The sequence below is a fragment of the Lepidochelys kempii genome, chromosome 5, assembly GCF_965140285.1.
Source record: "Lepidochelys kempii isolate rLepKem1 chromosome 5, rLepKem1.hap1, whole genome shotgun sequence".
In the NCBI taxonomy this organism is placed as follows: domain Eukaryota; kingdom Metazoa; phylum Chordata; order Testudines; family Cheloniidae; genus Lepidochelys; species Lepidochelys kempii.
In genome coordinates, this window is record NC_136384.1 from 92,120,669 (window position 1) to 92,141,337 (window position 20,669).

At 41.7% G+C, this 20,669-nt stretch overlaps 1 protein-coding gene across 1 annotated transcript in view; it reads left to right on the forward strand.

Moving 5' to 3' along the window:
* Positions 1-20,669, forward strand: part of SLC28A3 (solute carrier family 28 member 3) — a 74,944-nt gene that overhangs the window by 41,125 nt on the left and 13,150 nt on the right. The window contains exons 6-13 of the mRNA XM_073346238.1: positions 354-498; positions 4,489-4,602; positions 7,007-7,084; positions 15,917-15,997; positions 16,117-16,197; positions 16,970-17,095; positions 18,434-18,564; positions 19,405-19,573. Coding sequence (XP_073202339.1) covers positions 354-498; positions 4,489-4,602; positions 7,007-7,084; positions 15,917-15,997; positions 16,117-16,197; positions 16,970-17,095; positions 18,434-18,564; positions 19,405-19,573 — 925 coding nt within the window. The remainder of the gene's footprint in view (positions 1-353; positions 499-4,488; positions 4,603-7,006; positions 7,085-15,916; positions 15,998-16,116; positions 16,198-16,969; positions 17,096-18,433; positions 18,565-19,404; positions 19,574-20,669) is intronic.

The window sequence follows — 20,669 nt, forward strand, 5'->3', positions numbered from 1 at the left end:
CTAACAAACAGATTCCTCAGTCCCTCCCCCCTCTGCAGGCAGGCTTTGTCCTATACAGGCACCCACCACATCCTCATTTTTCACACTTACTATCCAGTCACCCTATGTGAGTGACAGATTTTTATGATATTCATATTGCTGCTGGGGTAATATTATCTCTGGGTAATTGCCTATTTATGTAGAGATGTATTTTTAAGAATTTGCCATGGGTGCTCAGAGGCTGGGATGGGTGGTATTTGATGTAGCAGTACTGGTCTGAAAAAACTAAAATAAAATAGAAATTGGAGTAATTGATATCTCTTCTTTTTATTAAGATATTGTTTATGATATTATATTTGTTTCCCTTTTGATAGGGTGGTGTGGATAGCTCTAATTGCAGCTATCATTTGCTGGCTCATCTTTGACACTGCCAAACAGGGAACCAATCAGCTCATCTCCTTTGGTGGGCTTGTGATGTATCTTCTCTTGACGTTGATTTTTTCCAAATACCCAACCAAAGTAAGTATTTGGCTAACTCTTGATCTTTTCCTTCATTTTGACTAGGTCTTAAGAATGTACTCACTGACCAGTTCCACCCCGCCAACTGCAATTTACACGTAACTATATAAATTATCTACAAACCTAACTGTAGTTACGATATTTACTGTACTGCACAGGCAACCTGAATTCCGGCATTTCCTAACTTGAGTGCTGGACTTTGCAACTTTATTTTTTAATGTAGTATTGAGAGGTACCTATATGGTCATATGCATGAATGCATTTGGTCAAATACTTGTACACTTACAAAAATCTTAATCATTGTTCTGAAATCCAGCAGTCACAGTGGGCCTGACTCTGAAATCCTTACTAACGCTGAGTGCTACTTCATGTTAAGAGTTCCACTGAAGTCACGATGTATTTTTGTGAAGTCAGTGGAACTGTTTACATACAACACTACTCAATTTGAATAAGAAAATGCAAGTGGGAGTTGCAAAATTGTGCCCAATAAGAGCAATAGAAAATCCAGGATTCTCTAGATTTAGACTCTGACTATAACATTTTCTATGTTCTGTAAAATTAAAATACAAGTCTATACAGTACATTTTCACCATTTCTCTATAGTAAGAAAAGAAACCATTTCACTCTGACTTCATGTAAAAACCACAGTACATGTTACATTAAATAGCTCAGGGTCAATTGGTGAAAATTATCTTTGTTGTTTGGCTGGCACTCAGGCTTCAATGGTCTAAGTCCCTTTCTACGTATGTTCAAATAATCCTATTGACAATGAAGACACATTTGCTAGAAGGATATCAGCATGAATCTGTTTTAGTAGTATCCAGTAAAAGAGAGAAGGGTAGCATCAATGGAAAAACGGAATGAAGTACACTTCAGTATCTCCTAAAACTTTAAAAAACAATGGGCCAGATCTTACAGTCCTTATTCATTTTACGTTGTGTCCTTAATCAGATGAAACTCCTATTAATTTCAGGATTTGCCACAATGGGAGTTTTGCCTATTTTTAAGGACTGAGTACAAAATGAATCTGTACTCTAGAGATGTTGTTTCTCTAGTAGCAATGGCCAGGCCTATTAGAGCATTAGGTAGGGTATAACTACATGGAAAGAGATAGGAAGCATGTAGGGTGCAAAGTATTCATTCAAAGGCCCTCAGAGGTACAAGGCTTCTGCTCTAATTCACTCTATTTACCCCTTCACTATATTTTCTAAATATGCCTGTTGGTTTATTTATCTTTGTTTTCCAAGGAAATGTGATAGCCGCTTCAGTACTCTGCACTGGAGAGATTTTTGTAAAGGTTGTGCTTTGATTGCCACAAATCCCTGTTCAATTTTTACTTGCTGTTTTTATGCATAACATTAGTGTTTTTCATCTGAGCCATACATTAATCCACTGTCTGGTTCATTAGATTTCACAAAGCCTCCTGTAACTCTTCTGTATCTATGCTGAAGCTTTCCATAGCCAAGGGAAAGAGCAACACACAGAACTCCATGAGGATGCTTATTTTTTCAGTCTGTCCTCCTGATAGCCCCTTCTATTCCTGAATAATGACTGTTTGGCTTTTACCCCATAATCAGTGGTGAGCTGGAACTGGTTGTTAAATTTTGAAGCAGTTTTAGAACCGGTTGTTAAAAATTGTTAGGGCTCCCTGAGCTCCTGGCCGGGGAGCTCCCCTGGCCCCTCCCCAACCTTCCCCCCCTCACAGAGCCACAGTGTGCCTCACCGCTGGCGCCAGTGCTCTGGACTGCTCCTGGGCAGCTCTGCAGCTCTTGCCGCTTTGAGTGGCATGGTAAGGGGGTGGGGCTGCGAGCTCCAGCGGGCTGCGTGGCATCCATATATGCTGCCCTGAGTAGCATGGTAAGGGGGCTGGGCCGGGGCTGGGAGGAGGGGTTGGATAAGGGGCAGGGAGCGCTTGTAGGGGGCGGAGGTTCTGGGCGGGTGGTCAGGAGATGGGGAACGGCAGGGGTTGGGTAGGCATGGGAGTTCCGGGGGTCTGTCAGGGTGGTGGTGGATGAGGTCGGGGCAGTCAGGGGACAGGGAGCGGGGCAAGTTGGGTAGGGGGTGGAGTCCTGGGGGGGCAGTTAGGGTGGTGGGTCTTGGGAGGGGGTTGTCAGGAGACAAGAAGCGGGGGTGGGGGTTGACGGGTTGCGGGTTCTGAGGGGGGCAGTCGGGGGCAGGAAATGGGTGGGCGTCAGATAGGGGGCAGGGACAGGCTATTTTGGGAGGCACAGCCTTCCTTACCCGGCCCCCAATACAATTTTGCAACCCCGATGTGGCCCTTTGGCCAAAAAGTTTGCCCACCCCGGTCTAGTTTATTATTTTATTAACAGGGGTCGCACTTGCCTCGTTCGTTATGTTGATATGTGTTTAATAAAGCAATACTTTGTTTCTATCGTAATAAACATGTAACAATGTTTGTTTTTTTTATTGTTAAGTCTGACTCCCAATGACTCAACGCATTGCTGCCACTTATGGAGAAAGGTGCAAAAAATACACACTGTGGCACATCCCTTAAATCAGAACTTTTTATAGGGAACTGGTTGTTAAGATTTTGGCAGCCCATCACTGCCCATAATCCTTTGCAAAGCATTACTACCAGCAACTGAAGTGAGAATTAATAAGTGCCAAATCTGGTGTTCTCCCATGGGTCTTCATTACATCTAACTGGCCTATTTTATTAAAGTGGGAGCAAATCAGCAAGGCTGAACCTTACTTCAGTCCTTGTAAATTGATCAGATTTACAATATACAAACTGTGATAGCAGAGCAGAAAGCCTGAAGTATAGGGTTATAGTCACCAATTCACATTTCCAGATGGAATAACCCAATAATGAATGCATGTATATTATTATAATCATAACATTTAACACACATGTAGCCCTGTCAGGGGCAGGCCATGGGCAGCCTGTATACACCAGTCAGTTAGCTAGTTGCAGTCAGAAGACAAGTAGTAGGGTCAGGGGCAAGCCAGATACCACAAAGTTAGGCTCAGGAACAACTTGCAGGCAGGAAGGAAGTAGCAAAGTCAGCATCAAGCTGGGTCAGGATACCAGGAAGTCAGAGTTAGGCACCTAGTTAGAGGCAGCAGGCAAGTAGCAGTCAGGGATGAACCAGAGTCAGAAGTCAGAGTCTAGGGTCCACAGCAAGGCAAGGCCTAGAGCATGAGCAAGCAAGCATTGTTGCTCAGACAGCTCCCTGTGTTGGCTTCCTAGTTTATCAGTGGGCTGCAGGGAAGCCACTCAGGCCCTGCTGGGTGGTACTTCCTGCAGTATCTAGCTTCAGGGGCTCCTCTAACAAAAACCCAGCCTAAACTTCCTATGCAGAAGCATCAGCACCCTAGAGCCCACAGGTTCTTATAAGCCCTTTTTATTCATAGATGTTCAAGCACTTTACAAAGTTGGGGAAGCATCATTCTCCCTATTTTACAAATGGGGAAACTGGCATAGTCAAGTGCAATGACTTACCCAGATCACATAGTGAGACAATAGTAGTCTCCTATTTCTCAGCCCAATGCTTTATCCAGTTATATGAGCAACATCATGATGTTATATTAGCATCTAGTGATATATTCACTGCTGTGATGATAGAAGAATCATGTGCTAACATTTTCATTGTCTGTTGCAGTCACATAACAATTATTTCACCTCTGTACTATACACAGGGAGGAATGTGTCTCTTGTTCTTTTCTTATTATTGTTCATGGTTTGTGCTCTTCAGGGCTCAGCATGCACTGCTCCATCTTTATCTGAGCAATTCTAACTTGGATCAAAAGGGAGCATCACATTGAGGGATTTGGCATTAGTCCATCACTCCATAGTAAAGAAGAGGGCAGCTGTGGTAACCCAAAGAGATGAAATCTCTGTATGCTCCTTTTTGGCAGCCCCAAAACACTACAGTGTAGCTAAATGTATCATTAATTAGATGTATGTTAAACTAATATATTTCTTTTCATATCAAGTGATTTCTGTATTTTCATTTTCTGTATGGCTAGGTTGCCTGGAGACCAGTATTTTGGGGAATTGGACTGCAGTTTATTCTTGGACTTGTTACTCTGAGGACTAAAGCAGGATTTGATGTATTTAATTGGCTGGGTAGGCAGATACAGGTAAGGCATTAGCCAAAAAAAAGAGTTCTTTTCTTTTTAACATTTTCATTATTAGGGTATTTATATTTGAACCGGGGCATGTTGACTGCAAAAGTAAATAAGACACTAATAAGAGAAAGTTTTATATGTTCTGCGCAGTATAAGTCTGCAGTCACCTATTATTCAGAAGACCTGCATTCTGTTACACATGAATACAGCACTAGAAACAGTCAATTAGCCAGATTATCAGAGTCAAACGTTTGTTTCTTGAACACAACTGTTACCCTCTTTTCCTCTTGGGATGAAATGTGGCTTTGTTCCCAGACTAATGCACCTGGTGTTCCATAAAGTCGATTGGAGTTTTGCCATAGAAGTCAAAGGGAGCAGAATCAGATCCTTACTGTTTTGACTTCCTGGGAGAAATAGGGTCCTCTGTGCGGTAACCTGCCCAGTGATCAGATCCAGTCACCTCATTTCTCTCTGCATACTGTCTTCAAATGAGCATGTTATTCTTATGCCTAATTGTCAGGCCTAAGGCTATGCCTACACTACAAAATTATGTCTACCTAACTTACCTTGTCATACAGCCACCACCATTATCAAATCACTTGTGTATGTGCACACTTGGCTTCTTGTGTTGGTTGTGCACGTCCTTACCAAAAGCACTTGTATTATTTGTATTGTCAGTGTGGGGCATTGTGGGATGGCTCCTGAAAGCCAGTAACAGTCAACATAAGCTACACAGTGTCTACACTGACACTGGGTCAACCTTATTACAGCAACCATAAGGCTACGCCACGCAGGGAGGTGGTGTTACTAAATCGGTGTAGAGAGGCACTTACGTTGCTGGGAGCCAAATTTAAGTGAAGACGTTGACACAAGGCTGCTTACGTCAACTAGCCCTGTAATGTAGACCAGGCCTAATAAACAACAATTGGAACATGCCCCATTCTTGATTGACCATCACCTCATTTGGGCTGAAATCAGAACCCACCCAATCACCAGGCAAGAGTATCATACTGGTCCACTCACAGAAGCTCATGGTCCAATTCTGAAACATCCTTGCAAGAAACTCTGTCCACTAAAATGCCATGTAATAGAAGATCTAATGAGACACTATCACCACAGCCACTGTCACTCTAGCACCAAAGCCTACACTCCTTGTCCCCACCGACCCCATGGTTCTCAGATCACCTGCGATAGAAGAAACAGAAGGAATCAAATTCAAGCATTGGTGGCAGAAACACAAGTGGAGATGGAGATAGAATTCTGCATAAAGAGCTGCTCATTGAGACTAGCATGACTTTGTAGCATTGCTGGAGTGGATGCTGCATCAAGTCTGAGCTCCTACATGTGGCCAACCTGCAAGACAACTGATGTAAAAAAATCATCCATTGCTGGAGAGTAACAGTGGAAAAGGTGGACAAAGTGTTATACAGTGAGGGGAATTCAAACTTTTGGCACAAAAACATACTGCGTCCCTCTCTGATAGCTCTTAAAAGGTACAGTTGAATAATCCAATGTAGACAAATAATGGGGCACTATTCCCACATAAAAATTTTATTAAAATATAATTACCCCCATTCAGAAATTAACCCTGAAGTATGTCCACTAATCTCCAGGAAACAAGTGAAAACTCCCCCTGGTGTTTTCAACCTCAAATATCATCCTTTCCTTGCCATTCTGACTCAGAGGGGGCTGGGCCGCTCAAACATTGATCCTACCTGGCACATGGTCATTCTTTTGACAATATCTTCTTTTTACCCTCAGGCTTCAATTTGAAAATGGTTAACTTATTGCTCATAATTGCTCTGTGAAATTCTGCCAACAGGAAGAGGTTTATGTAGAATTTGCAAATGCACCTCAATGGCATCTGTGCAGAGTGAAAAGTAAACACTTCCTTTGGACTAGCATTTCGCCACTGTCCTGGGGCAGGAACTGTCTCTTACTACACGTTGAACTGTACTTAATGGGTCCCCAATCTCAGCTGGGACCACTAGCCACTTCTGTAACACAAATACTAAATAATATTAATTAATAATGAGCAGGTGGCTGGGTGGTTCTGCCCCACCCCAAAGGAAGGTTTAGGATGGTGCACACTACTCCCCTTTCCACAGCTGGTCAGCTCAGTAGTCTGGCACAGATGGGCAAGTGTGACTTATGGCTATGTCTCTCATCTGCTCCCTTTGAAGCACTGTTCACCACTGGTCCTAGAGAGCAGATCCTGAACTACAATTGTACTTGTTCATTGGACAAGATGCAGAGCAGAAGGAAGTCGCCTCACCTCCCCACGAGCACCTGCAATAGGGCCAACAGCCAGTCTCACCCTTTCTAATTTTTTTAAATCTGTGCAATGTTTGCTTATTATTTAGCAGTGACCCTCTGCTTAAAACAGATGCTTTGTTTGTTCGTTTTTTCTCTTTAGATTTTCCTGGAATACTCTGATAATGGCGCTAAATTTGTGTTTGGTGAAAAATATACAGATCATTTCTTTGCCTTTAAGGTAAACAGCTATTATATATGTTGTATTTTACATATAGTTGACCACAAAAAGAGTCTCATTGGAAAACATGTTCCATGTACGATTTACAACATGTATGCAATTACCAATGGGAGAGGAAATGTCCAGGGGACAATCTCCGCATTAAGACGTGACCTACACTATGAAAAAGTTGGGGAACTGGGGATTAAACTTGCCATTTAATGTTATGTATTTGTTTGCTTTAAATGCATTTAACCGAGCTGCACTAATTTACATTTTTGACACAATGACATTATTAGCAGACATTTTCAAAATGGAGGCATGACAAGATACAGGGGTCTTAACTGGTCAGTGGTAACCAGAGGGTTAACTTCTTATCTTATCTTATCTTCTTATCTTATCCTCCCTCCCACAAGTACTCAGGGAAAGATGATAGTACTGAGATATCATGGAAATAGCTGTCTCATAAATACCATGGATAGGTGGAAAGAATTAAGAAGAGGCAGGGCTGGAGGCTGCAGGCCAATAAGGTTCACTAGTAGAAAGGCAAGAAACTCCATAAAAATAGCTGTTTAGGGGACAAAATGAGGAGATGTTTTGAATTAAGCATTTATTTACCCAAGGCTTTCTCTGCACAGATCAACAGTACTTCCTTTCTTTGAAAGAGCCAACAGGCAAGTTATCTTTCCTCTCCCTTCCTGAAGATAGGTTGAGAAATGGGCTGTCACTGATCCCATTGTTCCAGGAGATAAGAAGCTGAAATGTCTCTCTATCCAAGCTCTTATACCTTCTCTCTCCCATAGACTGAGGTGATAGCCCAGACTGGAATTATTCTCATTTAGCTTTCTAGCTATATAAGACCAACCTGGTTTGTTTCTTTTGTAGAAAATAGTTAGTGCACTTTGAACACAACACTGAGTGATAAAATCCAGTCAGGGGAACACTGTGTTTTCATACTTCACCTGCTGAATCACTCTGCCACCCTGAAGGCCCAAGATCCACGTAGTACACAATTCATGAGAAATTCTATGCCTCTGCTTCCATGCACAATTCCCATGATTGTGCATTTATAGTGGTCTATTACTAAGGATAGTTAGAAAAGAAATATTTGAAAGAAAAAAAAACATATTTTCCCTTCTGGTTTTTGTTGAAATTTTGGGGTTCTTTTGCTGATTTTTTTTTTTTTTTGGTTTTTGTTTTTTTGGGGTTTTTTTGGTGGTAAATGTTTCTGTTTTCCAACCATCTCTCACTTTTACACAGTCAGGCACCTAAGTGACCATTTCTATGCTCAGTCACTATGTTTTGTGAAAGCATGGTGAGTGCATTGCACGAATAAGAGCTTGATTCCAATGGACCTATAGCCTGTTTTTTAAAAAATGCTCCAGCAGTGACAAAGACATGTTGTGCACTGATATGTTAGCTAGGGCTACATTTTCAGAAGTTTGCATGTGTTCAAACATCCATATGTACCTTTTTCTATGAGATAAACTGGAGAAAGACACACATGGAAATTTTAAAGTGGGATTGGATACTAGCAGAATATGTTCACACTGAAGGACAGACAAGTCAGAATGGGCTGCATGGTTGATGTGGGCCTCAAAACTGTGCATATGCTGCTTATTTTCAGAATTGCACATGGCTCAGTTTAGGAATATGCATGCTAATCATGTGTCAAGCTGGTGCCAGCCTGAAGGTGATTGTCTCTCTCATCAGTCTCCATTGACCTATGGGCCACCTACTGTAGGCCAAAAAAAAGCAGCAGTTGGGACACATTGGTGCATAAATAGCTTCTTATCCTCCCTCTGGCTGATCATCAATATGGTTTATCTTGGATTTTGACTTCCTCCAATTTGAGTAAAAGATACATTTAAGGAGACAGACGCAGCCAGTCCATTTACCTCCTGCATATTCCAACTCTTGCAATACTTTTTCCAGTGCGTGGGTATCAAGCTGGTCAAAAGTGATATTACTATCTTCCATTCTTTGCAAGTGGATTTTGCAGTAGCTTCAAAGAGATAATGAGGTACCACCCAAAACTTTGTTGGCCCAGGAGACGGGGGAATGGGCAGGATAATTGGATTGCCCCTTTGCAATAATCCAGTGCCTGCAATGAGACTTAATGTCCACACCCCAACTTTGGCTGCACACAGTTCTAATCAGAATGATACTTAGAGTAAGTGCATGCATAAAATTTTGTACATAGCCATCCTCCTGTGCACACAGAAGAGCACATCCCGATATACATGAGCAAGTGTCTTTGAAAACGTGGACTAGGATTTATCCTCTGCAGTCATATTCACTAAATACACAGAGAGCAACATTTTCAAAAGCAGGTACCCAAGCTGTGCCCATAAAATAGGCAGGCACTGGCAAAAGCAGTAATTATCCATGCAAAATATGTATATACATGCAGAAAATGGTCAATTTTAAACACATACTGTTGCATGTTTGTGTGTGCACATGCATATTTTTCAGGCCCAATGTAGACCTATTTTTGAAAATATAGCCCAGATAGTCAAGATTAAACCCATTATTTTAAATATTTATTCTCACTAACAGAGATGTTATAAATATTATTTCTGTAGGCAGGTGATGCTACCCTTTTCCCAGATCCATAAAGTAAGATCACACCAAATTGCCTCTTGACATAAGTAAAAATAGATCAGCTAAAACTTACTTGTCAGAATTAAATCTTTTATACTTCTTTAGAGATGAAATGTTATTGGATTTTTGTTAATTTGACTGCTTGTTCTTTATTTATGCCAGAGGTTTCTGGTTCATTAAATATAAGGGTCTAGTTTGAATGGTTGAGGTTGGAGAATCTGCCAAAGATTTCAAACCTAGAATGCACCTATGCATCATCTGCCGCCTGCTTCTTATTTGGGGTCTTATTGTGCACGATGCTGAGCACCCACAATGCTGGGCTTCCGTGGGAGTTCTGAGTACTCAGCATCTCAGAGTCATGCGCTACATACACATTAGGTGACATGGCTGAGAAGTCAAATGACACTTTTATAGGTCCAAAGGTGATTTCCCATATTTATCAGAATTAGTAGTGGATGTAACAGTGTGGCTAATCAAAACCACATTATAAAGGCCATAACAACGAGAGAGTTCTATTTTCTTTGGGGGGTTATTACACTAATAGCAATTAATGTAACATTTGTAGCTGACAGACATGAAATCAGAAAAAGCTTTTTGATACTTACTTTTTCCATTTAGATGTTCACTTTTATTTAATTTATTCCTGGTTTAGGACTTGTCTGCACAAGGAAATAATTCTGGTATATGGTAGAATGTGAATTTAAAGTGCTATATTTATACCAACATAACTCCCTATGAGGACTCTTGTATTCTGGTAGATGAATGTCCACGCAGTGAGTTATATTGGTATAATTATAATGGTTTAACGACACCAGTATAATTATACTGGTATAACTGATGAAACTTTCCCACAGAAACAAGCCCTTACCCACCTTCATGGGCATTAGCATAGCATATTGGGCACAGGTAGAACAGGGCGTAGTTGTGGCTGAGTTCCAGCTTCTATTCTGACCTTCTTACATTTGCTCATAAGCAAGGCTGAGTGTCTTTCATGGAGGTCCCGGAATAAGGTATTCAGTGGTTTTCTGGGACCTCCAGGACTCCTGCAGCGGCCAGTGCAGCCGACCCCATGGCTGCCCGAGCAGCCCCATGTCCAGCCACATTGGATGCTGCTCGGGTGGGCCCCAGGCAGCTGGTGCCAGGCACTGCCCCAGCACAGCAGTCCAGGAGCAGCAGCGGCGGGGCCCCAGGCTGCCCCCACCTGGAGCAGCAGTGGGGGCAGAGCCCAGGGCCGCCCCCCACCCAAAGCAGCAGCGGCAACAGGGCCACCCCGCCCCCCAGCAGCGGCGGGGCCCCGGAGTGCCTCCCCTCCAGGAGCAGCAGCATCCCCCTGAACCTCCCCCCTCCAGAGCAGCAGCATCTGTTGGAGCATCCCCGTACCCAGCACCTAAGATTTAGTTAGGGGTATTTTTAGTAAAAGTCCTGGGCAGGTCATGGGCCGTGACTTTTTGGTTATTGCCCACAACCTGTCCATGACTTACTAAAAATACCTGTGACTAAATCATAGCCTTACTCTTAATTGTCTTTTACGTATTCTCTTTGGGCTGACATTTTTCACGCATGGTCACAGCCTTGAAAGTATGGTGGGGGAGGAGGCGGCGGCATACAGGAAAAATCTCCCTTTTATTTCTGATTCAGGTAGCCATACACCTGAAGAATTACAAATGAGTGGTGCACGGGAAGAAGAACTACCTGGGGGCCTGAGAAGCACAACATTTCGTGTCCACCCTACTCCGGCTTTTTCTAGCCCAGTTTCAAGCAATCAGTGCATGTTTGCTCCCTGGTGAAGAACAGAGGGGAGCGTTTAACCTTAGACTGTGAAATGTATTTGACAATAAAACTAACCCAACAAAGAAAAGGAAAGGTAGATGCTGTACCCTTAATTTGGCCTGCTGTGCACAGATTTTTCTATATCTACAATGTGTGTGACTGCCCCCTATTTAGAGAACCCTGCAAGACCTAGGCATATTGTGAGAATTAAGGCTGTTGTTCCTTCATTCAAAACAGCTCTGCTTTTGCAGCCCCCCTAATGTTACCTTAAGGGCTTTTTCTTTGTGTTTGTCTAATATGGGCCAGTGAGCACAGCACAACTGAGAAAATCAGGGTGGGCGCAACGTGTAAAAATAGTTTAATCGCATGCTGCATGTAGTTCAGTTCTTCTGGGTCACACTAGGGAAGGAAAGTCTGACATTTCCAAATTAACTCCTCCATGCTCTAGATAAAAGCTAGCCTAGGTATGACAGGTCATCTCAGTAATTAGATACATGGTAATTGGTTGTGTGCCACTTTCTGTTGAAGCCATTGACACAAGTTGCTATCATATTAAATAATCAGGGAATGATTTTTTAAAAAACAAACACCCTACGTTCCATACCCAGGCAAGGGTGCAGATGATCACAATTGGAACATCCTGACTTGTAGGAACAAAAACTGCACCTGTAATTGTCTTCAGGTGCACAACAGGAAACCACTTTTAAAAATTCAGTTTCTTAAAGACAGTTTGTAAAGTGATTTTATCAGGGACAAGCCTGTAACAGCATTGGCCACTGACATGTGTAGTGCAAATGACAGAGGGGTAGCAAGTGTCGGATCTTAAATGGCACATTCTTTCTTTCCCTCTCCAACTTGTCACACACTCCCCCAGCTACACTGAAACCTTCTGCCTCCAGTTGGGCTGTGAGAAAGGAAAGGATATTTGCTTGTAATTTTGATCTGCTACTTGAGGTTGGTGGCCACCAGTCTTCTTCCTCTCCCTGCAGTACTTTCCTGCTGGATAACCATGTTCCAAGAATCTGAGGAATTTCCATTTAGCTGCATCTCTTGTAGGGATACAAGTTGAAGTATAGGATATGGGATAAGAAGAAGGATGGGACCTAATGTAAGGATTATGCCTAGAAAAAGAGAGTGGTGGCTATTTGATGGTTTATTTAATCTCACTTTTGTGATACTTCTAATTCCTGATCTAATTCCATTATCACAAGATAATGCTAAAGGTTCCCCTGTCTGTCAGCTAGTATCAATTTAAAAGATTAAATGCATTAGAGGAACAGAGTCAAGCTAGAAGCATCCCAATATTAACTCTTTTGAAGGACAGAGGCAGTTATGGCTATGAGCCACATTAATATATTTTGAGAGGGGTTTTTTTTCAAACTTCATCAGTGTAAGTTATGGTAGTAACTTTCCTCTGGAGAATTAAGAATTGAATTTATTGACAAATACTTTAGTACTGATGCATTTGATTTTTTATACTTTTTTTTAAATCTGTTCATGTTCATTATTTATGACATGTGACTCCTTCAGTTGCACAATTAAAAAGCTTTCTGGCTTTAGAGGTAGTAGTTTAAACATTACTAATCTCTCTGGCTTATCATGAACCTCTACTGAAAGATTTTTTCCCTATTACATATTAGCATAGAAATGTTGAGTTCCTGTGTGTTTAAGATATATACATACCAAATGATAGCTCACGAAAGCTCATGCTCAAATAAATTGGTTAGTCTCTAAGGTGCCACAAGTACTCCTTTTCTTTTTGCGAATACAGACTAACACGGCTGTTACTCTGAAAAAAGCAGCTAATTACCTGCCAGACTGTGGGCCATGCATGTGTTACTCCATTTGTGATTCTTTTAAACCGTATGTTTAAAGAAAGTTATTTTCCTTCAGTTTCACTGCCATACAATGAATAGATCTCCGTGGAGTTACTTTTAAGGAACTTAGTGACTTTGCTCACTACTGCAAAGCTCAAACATCCAAGACGGACATAATTGGTGTTATTATTGTGGTGAGCTCTGCTCCCCTTATGACAAGAAGAGGAGTTTGTTAATACTGTATATGTTGTTATTCTACAGCTAAACTAAACTGGAGCGTGATAAGCAAGTTGCCCTTGACCTTGTGAATGTCCAGTCAACGTGGGTCCAAACCAAAACCTTTGATCCAAACCCTCTCAAACTTCTGGGAAACTTGGATCCAGATCTGGACCTGAACCTTTTGTCTGTTCCATAAATCTATAAAGATCCAGATTAAAACTTCCCTTTCATTCATACATACAGAACAAGAGAGGCAACATGGCTTTTGTAAAGGGAAATCATGCCTCACCAATCTATTAGAATTCTTGGAGGAGGTCAACAAGCATGTGGACAAAGTGATCCGGTTGATACTGTATACTTGGACTTTCAGAAAGCCTTTGACAAGGTCCATCACCAAAGGCTCTAGAGCATACTAAGCAGTCATGGAATAAGAGGGAAGGTCCTCTCATGGATCAGTAACTGCTTAAAAGATAGGAAACAAAGGGTAAAAATAAATGGTCAGTTTTCACAAAAGAGAGATAAATAGCAGGGTCCCCCAAGGGTCTGTACTGGGATCTGTGCTGTTCTAACATATTCATAAATGTTCTGGAAAAGGGAGTGAACAGTGAGGTGGCAAAATTTGCCAAAAATACAAAATTACTCAAGATAGTTAAGTCCAGAGCTGACTGCGAAGAGTTACAAAGGGATCTCACAAAACTGTGTGACTGGGCAACAAAATGGCAGATGAAATTCAGTGTTGATAAGAGCAAAGTAATGCACATTGGAAAAAATAATCACAACTATACATACAAAGTTGTGGGGTCTAAATTAGCAGTTACCGCTCAAGAAAGATCTTGGAGTCATTGTGGATAGTTCTCTGAAATCATCCACTCAATGTGCAGCAGCAGCAGTCAAAGCGAACAGAATGTTAGGAACCATTAAGAAAGGGATAGAAAATAAAACAGAAAATATCATAATGCCACGATATAAACCCATGTTACACCCACACCTTGAATACTACACACAGTTCTGGTCACCCCATCTCAAAAAAAGATATTAGAATTCAAAAAGATGCAGAGAAGGGCATTGAAAATGATTAGGGGAATGGAATAGCTTCCATAGGAGGAGGGATTAAAATGGCTGGGACTGTTCAGTTTAGAAAAGAGATGACTAAGGGGGGATATGATAGAGCTCTATAAAATCATGAATGGTGTGGAAAAAGTGCATAAGGGTGTGTTAATTACCCCTTCACCTAACACAAGAATGAGGGGTCACCCACTTAAATTAATGAGCAGCAGATTTATAACAAAAATAACAAAGGACTGCTTCTCACAACGCACAGTCAACCCATGTAACTCATTGCCAGGGGATTTTGTGAAGGCTAAAAAGTATAAATGGGTTCAAAAAAGAATTAGGTAACTGTGGAAGATAGTTCTATCAGTGGCTATTAGCCAAGATGGTCAGGGACACAAACCCATGCTCTGGGTGTCCCTAAACCCTTAAGTGCCAGAAGCATCTAGCACTGGCTACTGTCTGAGACAGAATACTGGGCTTGATTGACTATTGGTCTGATCCAGTACGGCCATTCTTATGTTCTCATATAAAAATGCGTAACGGGGTCCCTGCAGGGCCTTCCTGGCTCCTACCGCCGCTGGACTGCAAAAGTCACACAAAGACCTTGGTGCAGTGATTTACACCTGGTGCTTTTATTTACAAGCTATGCTCCCACCGTACACATAGTCCCCTTCTTACAGTCCACAGGGGGGCACCCCTCCCTCTCTCCTCCCCCACTGCCTTTCCTCTACTGCAGCTTCCCTCTTTCTGCTTCCTTCCCCTGGGGCTCTTATCCAGCCCCAGCCTGATGAGGCAGCAGCTGTTCCAGCTTCTCCAATCAGAGCCAGGTGATCTACCCAGCTCCAATTTACCTCCCGTAATTGGAGCTGGAGTAACACAGGGTTGGCTAAGCAGTTTTCTGCTTAGCACCCTGTCACACAGTAGGTAAGTAGTTCCAGATCTGAACTTTGCAATGCAGGTCCACCAAACCTCACATCTGAAACATGCACAAAGTTTACAGAATTTTGATCTAGATATTTGCAGATGCTAATGTCCAGTAGGTATCTGAGTGGCTGACTACTGAGCTGCTTTAAACATGGCTACAGCCAACCTGCAATATATTGTTATGAAACCATTACAAAACTATCACAGTTTGAGCTGGAAAGTATCCAAATCTATGAAAAGCAAGTCATCCAAACTCAACAGCTCTACATAGAAAACAATACTAGGAGTTCCAGAGTAAAACAATTTCTGAACTGAATAGTTGAGGTTAAATGATTGAGCTTGCAAGATCTTTAAAAGATTTCAAAACCAGAATGTATCTCAAAGACATTGGCCTTTTCTTTCAGACAGAGAGAAAATAAAAACTCTTTAAAATTGTAAGTTACTTTATTTTGTGTTTCCAAATTAGGTCCTGCCAATAGTGATTTTCTTCAGCACAGTCATGTCTATGCTTTACCATGTTGGATTCATGCAATGGCTCATTAAAAAGGTACCATGGCATGGAATTTTGTTAATGCTTTTTATTTGAGATATTCAAGTATTACACAGCTGTTGCAACCATAGAGTCAAATTGTGGCATTTTTTTAATGTAATATTTATCATTTTTAGGTTGGTTGGATAATGCAAGTTACCTTGGGGACATCTCCTGTTGAGTCCCTAGTAGCAGCTGGCAATATATTTGTGGGACAGGTGAGTTATGAAATAGAAAAATAGGCTAGTATCCTTAATCACCCACCTATTAAAAGACAGAAATCCTGGACAGTGGAAAGTGAAATACCACCATTTAATGAGCTTCTGTTTCCAACAAACATCCCTTCTCTGTGAAGTTAGGACTCTAATGCACCAGGTGCTTGGTTTTTTGGGAGCCAGAATTCCATCAGTTTATAAATCAGCAATGACACACAATCAGGTAAGTGCTGAAGGTTATACCATGTTCACAGATGAAGCTCTGGCATGAAGCTGGGAGACAGACCCCCCTCAAGAGGGCAGTAGACTAGTCTAAAAATAGGAAGAAAGCAAAAAAATAAAAAACTGGTAGAAAATGAAAATAGGATAAGAAGGGGGGGAAGTGAACAGAAACAGAAAAGGGCAGGAGAGAGAATGGCAGAAAAATAAGATAAGGGGTTAACTGTGAGGACATGGCCCAAAGGCATACAGGACAATGGAGATTCCAGTAAAAAAAAAAAAACAGATTAGGAACCACTACATTACAGCAACCAAGAAATGACTTTCAGCCAGGCGAGGTGGATGTCCAGCACAATTGCACTACCTGAAAAACAGCACTTAGCTTTGAGAAAGCCCCATGCATATTCAGAGCATTCATCAGCACAAACATTAACTGTCTGATAACACCAAAGACACTCTGATAGAACTGTGTATTGCATTAATTCATAAAATAACTTGTCACTCTATGAGAGTTTGTACCAAAATTATTCATTTGACAGTTGCTTCTCATTTTCAGACAGAATCTCCTCTTCTAGTGAGGCCCTATTTACCGTATGTCACCAAGTCTGAACTCCACTCGATCATGACTTCAGGGTTCGCAACCATCGCTGGCAGTGTCTTAGGAGCATACATTTCTTTTGGGGTAAGGAGGGGAAAATAAATCATGAAAATATAGTGCGTGTTCAAATCCCCTATACATGTTGCACCTGTAGCACTCCTAATTCCCTTCAGGGTATTATGGATTCAAATTCAAACAGCCCTTTGAATCAGAAAGGTGTCTGTAGCTGAGATTCCTGACCAATCGTGGGTTTAATGCTTCCATCAATGTGTCCAAGGTTTATATGTGTAATTCCCATTACGACTACAAGGAATTCTCTATTTTCATATGTGTATGGAAGACTAAACCCATTGATTTGACGTTTAGTGCAGCATTCAGTAGCAGAAATGTTTACCTCGGTAATATAGAGATTCATCCAGCTCCAGTGCAGAGGGAATAATGGATGTATTTATATTTATAGTTTACATGCAGTAGGAACTGGCATAGTGGAATATACCCACGGTTCAACTGCTCCAGGATCCTGGCAGTGACCTCAATCAGATATTTCAGAGATTTATTATTATTTAGTTACATGATGGTAGCACCTAAAGGTCCCATTCAGGATTGGGGCCCCTTTGTGCTAGGCAATCATATAAAAAGACACTTCCCACCCCAAATTGCTTACAGTCTAAACTGACAAGACAGACAGATGAGGGAAAGGGATACAACATACACGCAGAATGATCAGGCTGACTATGGAACTAACTTGATGTTTGTCAACCCATTAAAAATATACATTATAAGGGCAGTGTGAGGGGAATTGTTCAATAGGACTAAGGGAACAGGAAAAGGAAGGAGGGGATTCAAGACACTGCAGGAGGTGAGGGATGAAAAGATGCAGGTGGGGCTGTGTGGGAGAAGGTGGAAAGAATATAGGCAGGAGGAGGTCAGGCCAAACAATCAAGAAGGAAAGAATGTCCAGAGTTCCAGCTGAGGAATGCAGTCTGCTGACATCACTGCTGTCCAGGGGCTTTGAGGCTACGTGGTCTGATTCTCACTCCCCCATTGCTGATTTTGCCACAGCTTCTGCCAGTGGGAGTCACTGCTCCTGAAAGCTGGCTTCACCCTCAGGAGTGCTACTCTTCCTCTCCCTAGCCCACCTCGGTATTTGGGACTTGGTGCCACCAGATTGGGATGGGTGTTATCACCAGAGGTAAACAGGTGGCCTTCTCCATACTATTCACTATTTTGTATCCCTGTATCATACTGCTGCTTACTCTTCTCCCAGATAAACAATGCTGGTTCTTTCAAGCTCTTTTTGTATGAAAAATCGTCCAGGCGTCTAATGATTTTCATTGCCTTTCTCTGGAATTTTTGTTGTTGTTTCTATGTGCTGTTGAGATGAATTGACCAAAACTTATTTTCTGGCATCTGGAATTCCAGGTTTCAGCGTCCCATTTACTAACTGCTTCTGTGATGTCAGCACCAGCATCACTGGCTATCTCCAAACTATTCTGGCCTGAGACTAAAATACCCCAAATAACTCTGAAGAGTGGTATAAAAATGGAGAAAGGGTAAGTAGATCTATGCCTAGAAACAGCAATATACATAGGTGCTCAAATATTATATATTGATGAGAGCTGTACACTGCTTTTGCACATATTACACTAATTACACACTGAGCTGTACAGAGGTTTAGCTGTCCCACTGGCATTTTCACAGAGACAGAACTGCAAAAGTCCAGTACAATTCTACAGGATGTTTTTCTATTTGTTTATTGTTGCCTTTGCTTTACTCAGAAGCACTTACTAAATGTCTGTAAGCAAAAGCGAAGGTGGGTGGATTATTTTGCATACAAAAATCAGAGCATTCAGTGCATATAATTTTTGATGAAGAAAATCTCTGTGGAGGAGTGCAAAGAGGCAGAAAATGCAAGGAGCCTCTCTTCATCAGCTTGCACCTTTGTGTAAGGCCTGACCTTAACCCTGTGGTGAGCATAGTGCCTACACCTTCATTCCTGCAGGCATGAGCAGTGCCCAGGCCTGATCCAAAGTTCACTGAAGTCAATAGAAAGAGTGCCGCAACTGACTGTAGAAGGCCTTGGATCAAAGCCCCAAAGAGCCAGGGAAGAATGAGGAGCATGTTCCACTCTTTCCAAGGATGGCAAAGCTTGAGGCCATCCTCAAGGTCACTTTCTAGGATCTCCTGGAAGGAATTCTGAGTCTGCCAGAATTTCTCTTAGAGGCTTCATTCACATGGTGGCCCCTCTGCAACCCCTCCAGAACACCTGAGAGCGCCAGGTGGGTGTCCAGTGATGTAAATAGCTAGTTTATAATCAACTGCAGTGTAACCTTTACTGTTTCTCAACTTGTCCGTGAACTGTAAAATGTCTCTCTTTGTTTTCTTTGATAAAGAGACTCAAAAAACCTACTGGAAGCTGCTAGTCAGGGTGCCTCTGCCTCCATCCCATTGGTGGCAAACATTGCTGTGAACCTGATCGCCTTCCTTGCTTTGCTCTCTTTCGTTGATTCAGCACTGTCTTGGTTGGGGAATATGTTTAACTATCCACAGCTGAACTTTGAGGTATTGTCCTCATAACTTTTTTTTCATGATTTGTCTTTCTTAAAGAAAAATGCCAGTGATTTTTTTAATCAAACATTGTATATTTAAATATATATTTCTTTTAAAAAGAACTCCTTTAAATCCCTGTATAACAAGATAATCTGTGAAAAATACCTGTTGCAATGTAAACATTCTGTAGCCATAAATGTCTATGACTTCACCCCAAAGAGACTGCCATTTTGTGCAGAGTGAGTTTGCTTTAGCTCTAGTCTGTGCCAGAGCTACCTTCAATGAATAGAAAAACCAGAAGAGCTATTTGCATGCACCAGCCACACAATTAACACTTCACTAAACACCCACAATGCTTTCGCTTCAGACCACTGCACTGAATCTTTTATCCTTACCTAGGCAAAGCTTGTGAGGGCTATGTTACACAAGAACTGGCACAGCAGCACAGTGATAGCATTATAGTGTAGACATTTACTACAGTGATGGAAGGGGTTCTTCCGTCACTGTAATAAATCCACCTCTTTGAGAGCTAGGTCAATGGAAGAATTCTTCTGTCGACCTAGCAGTGTCTACATCAGGGCTTAGGTCAACTTAATTACATCGGAGAGGGGGTGAAATTTTTCACAGCCCATAGTGGTGTAGTTAAGGTGACCTAACTTTCCAGTTTAGACCAGCCCTTCCACGGGGAAAATCAGGTGCATCAGAAACTGCACTTAGTTCCTAGTTTAGACAAACTTGTGTTAGCTGAGTTTGTAGATTTTTATTGTAAGACATACCTATATCTTTTTTGCTGGGCTAAGAGACTTTTTAAACCAGATTGTCTCTGGCCTGGTCTACGTGCAGTTTTTGAACAGGTATAGCTATTTTGGTCGTGGGGGTGATATTTTTTACCAAAATATTATCAGCCTAAAAGTGCACAATTATACTGGTATAAAGTTGCCTTGTACTAGTCTAGCTTATTCCTCTTCCCATACAAGAATAAGAAGAATACAAGGAGGGAGTATATGGCTTAACTATACCAATATAGCTAAAGCTGTACATCTTTTATATATAGACAAACACTGTCTACCCTAGGTGGTGGTCAACATAGTAGTTAAAACATGTTAGT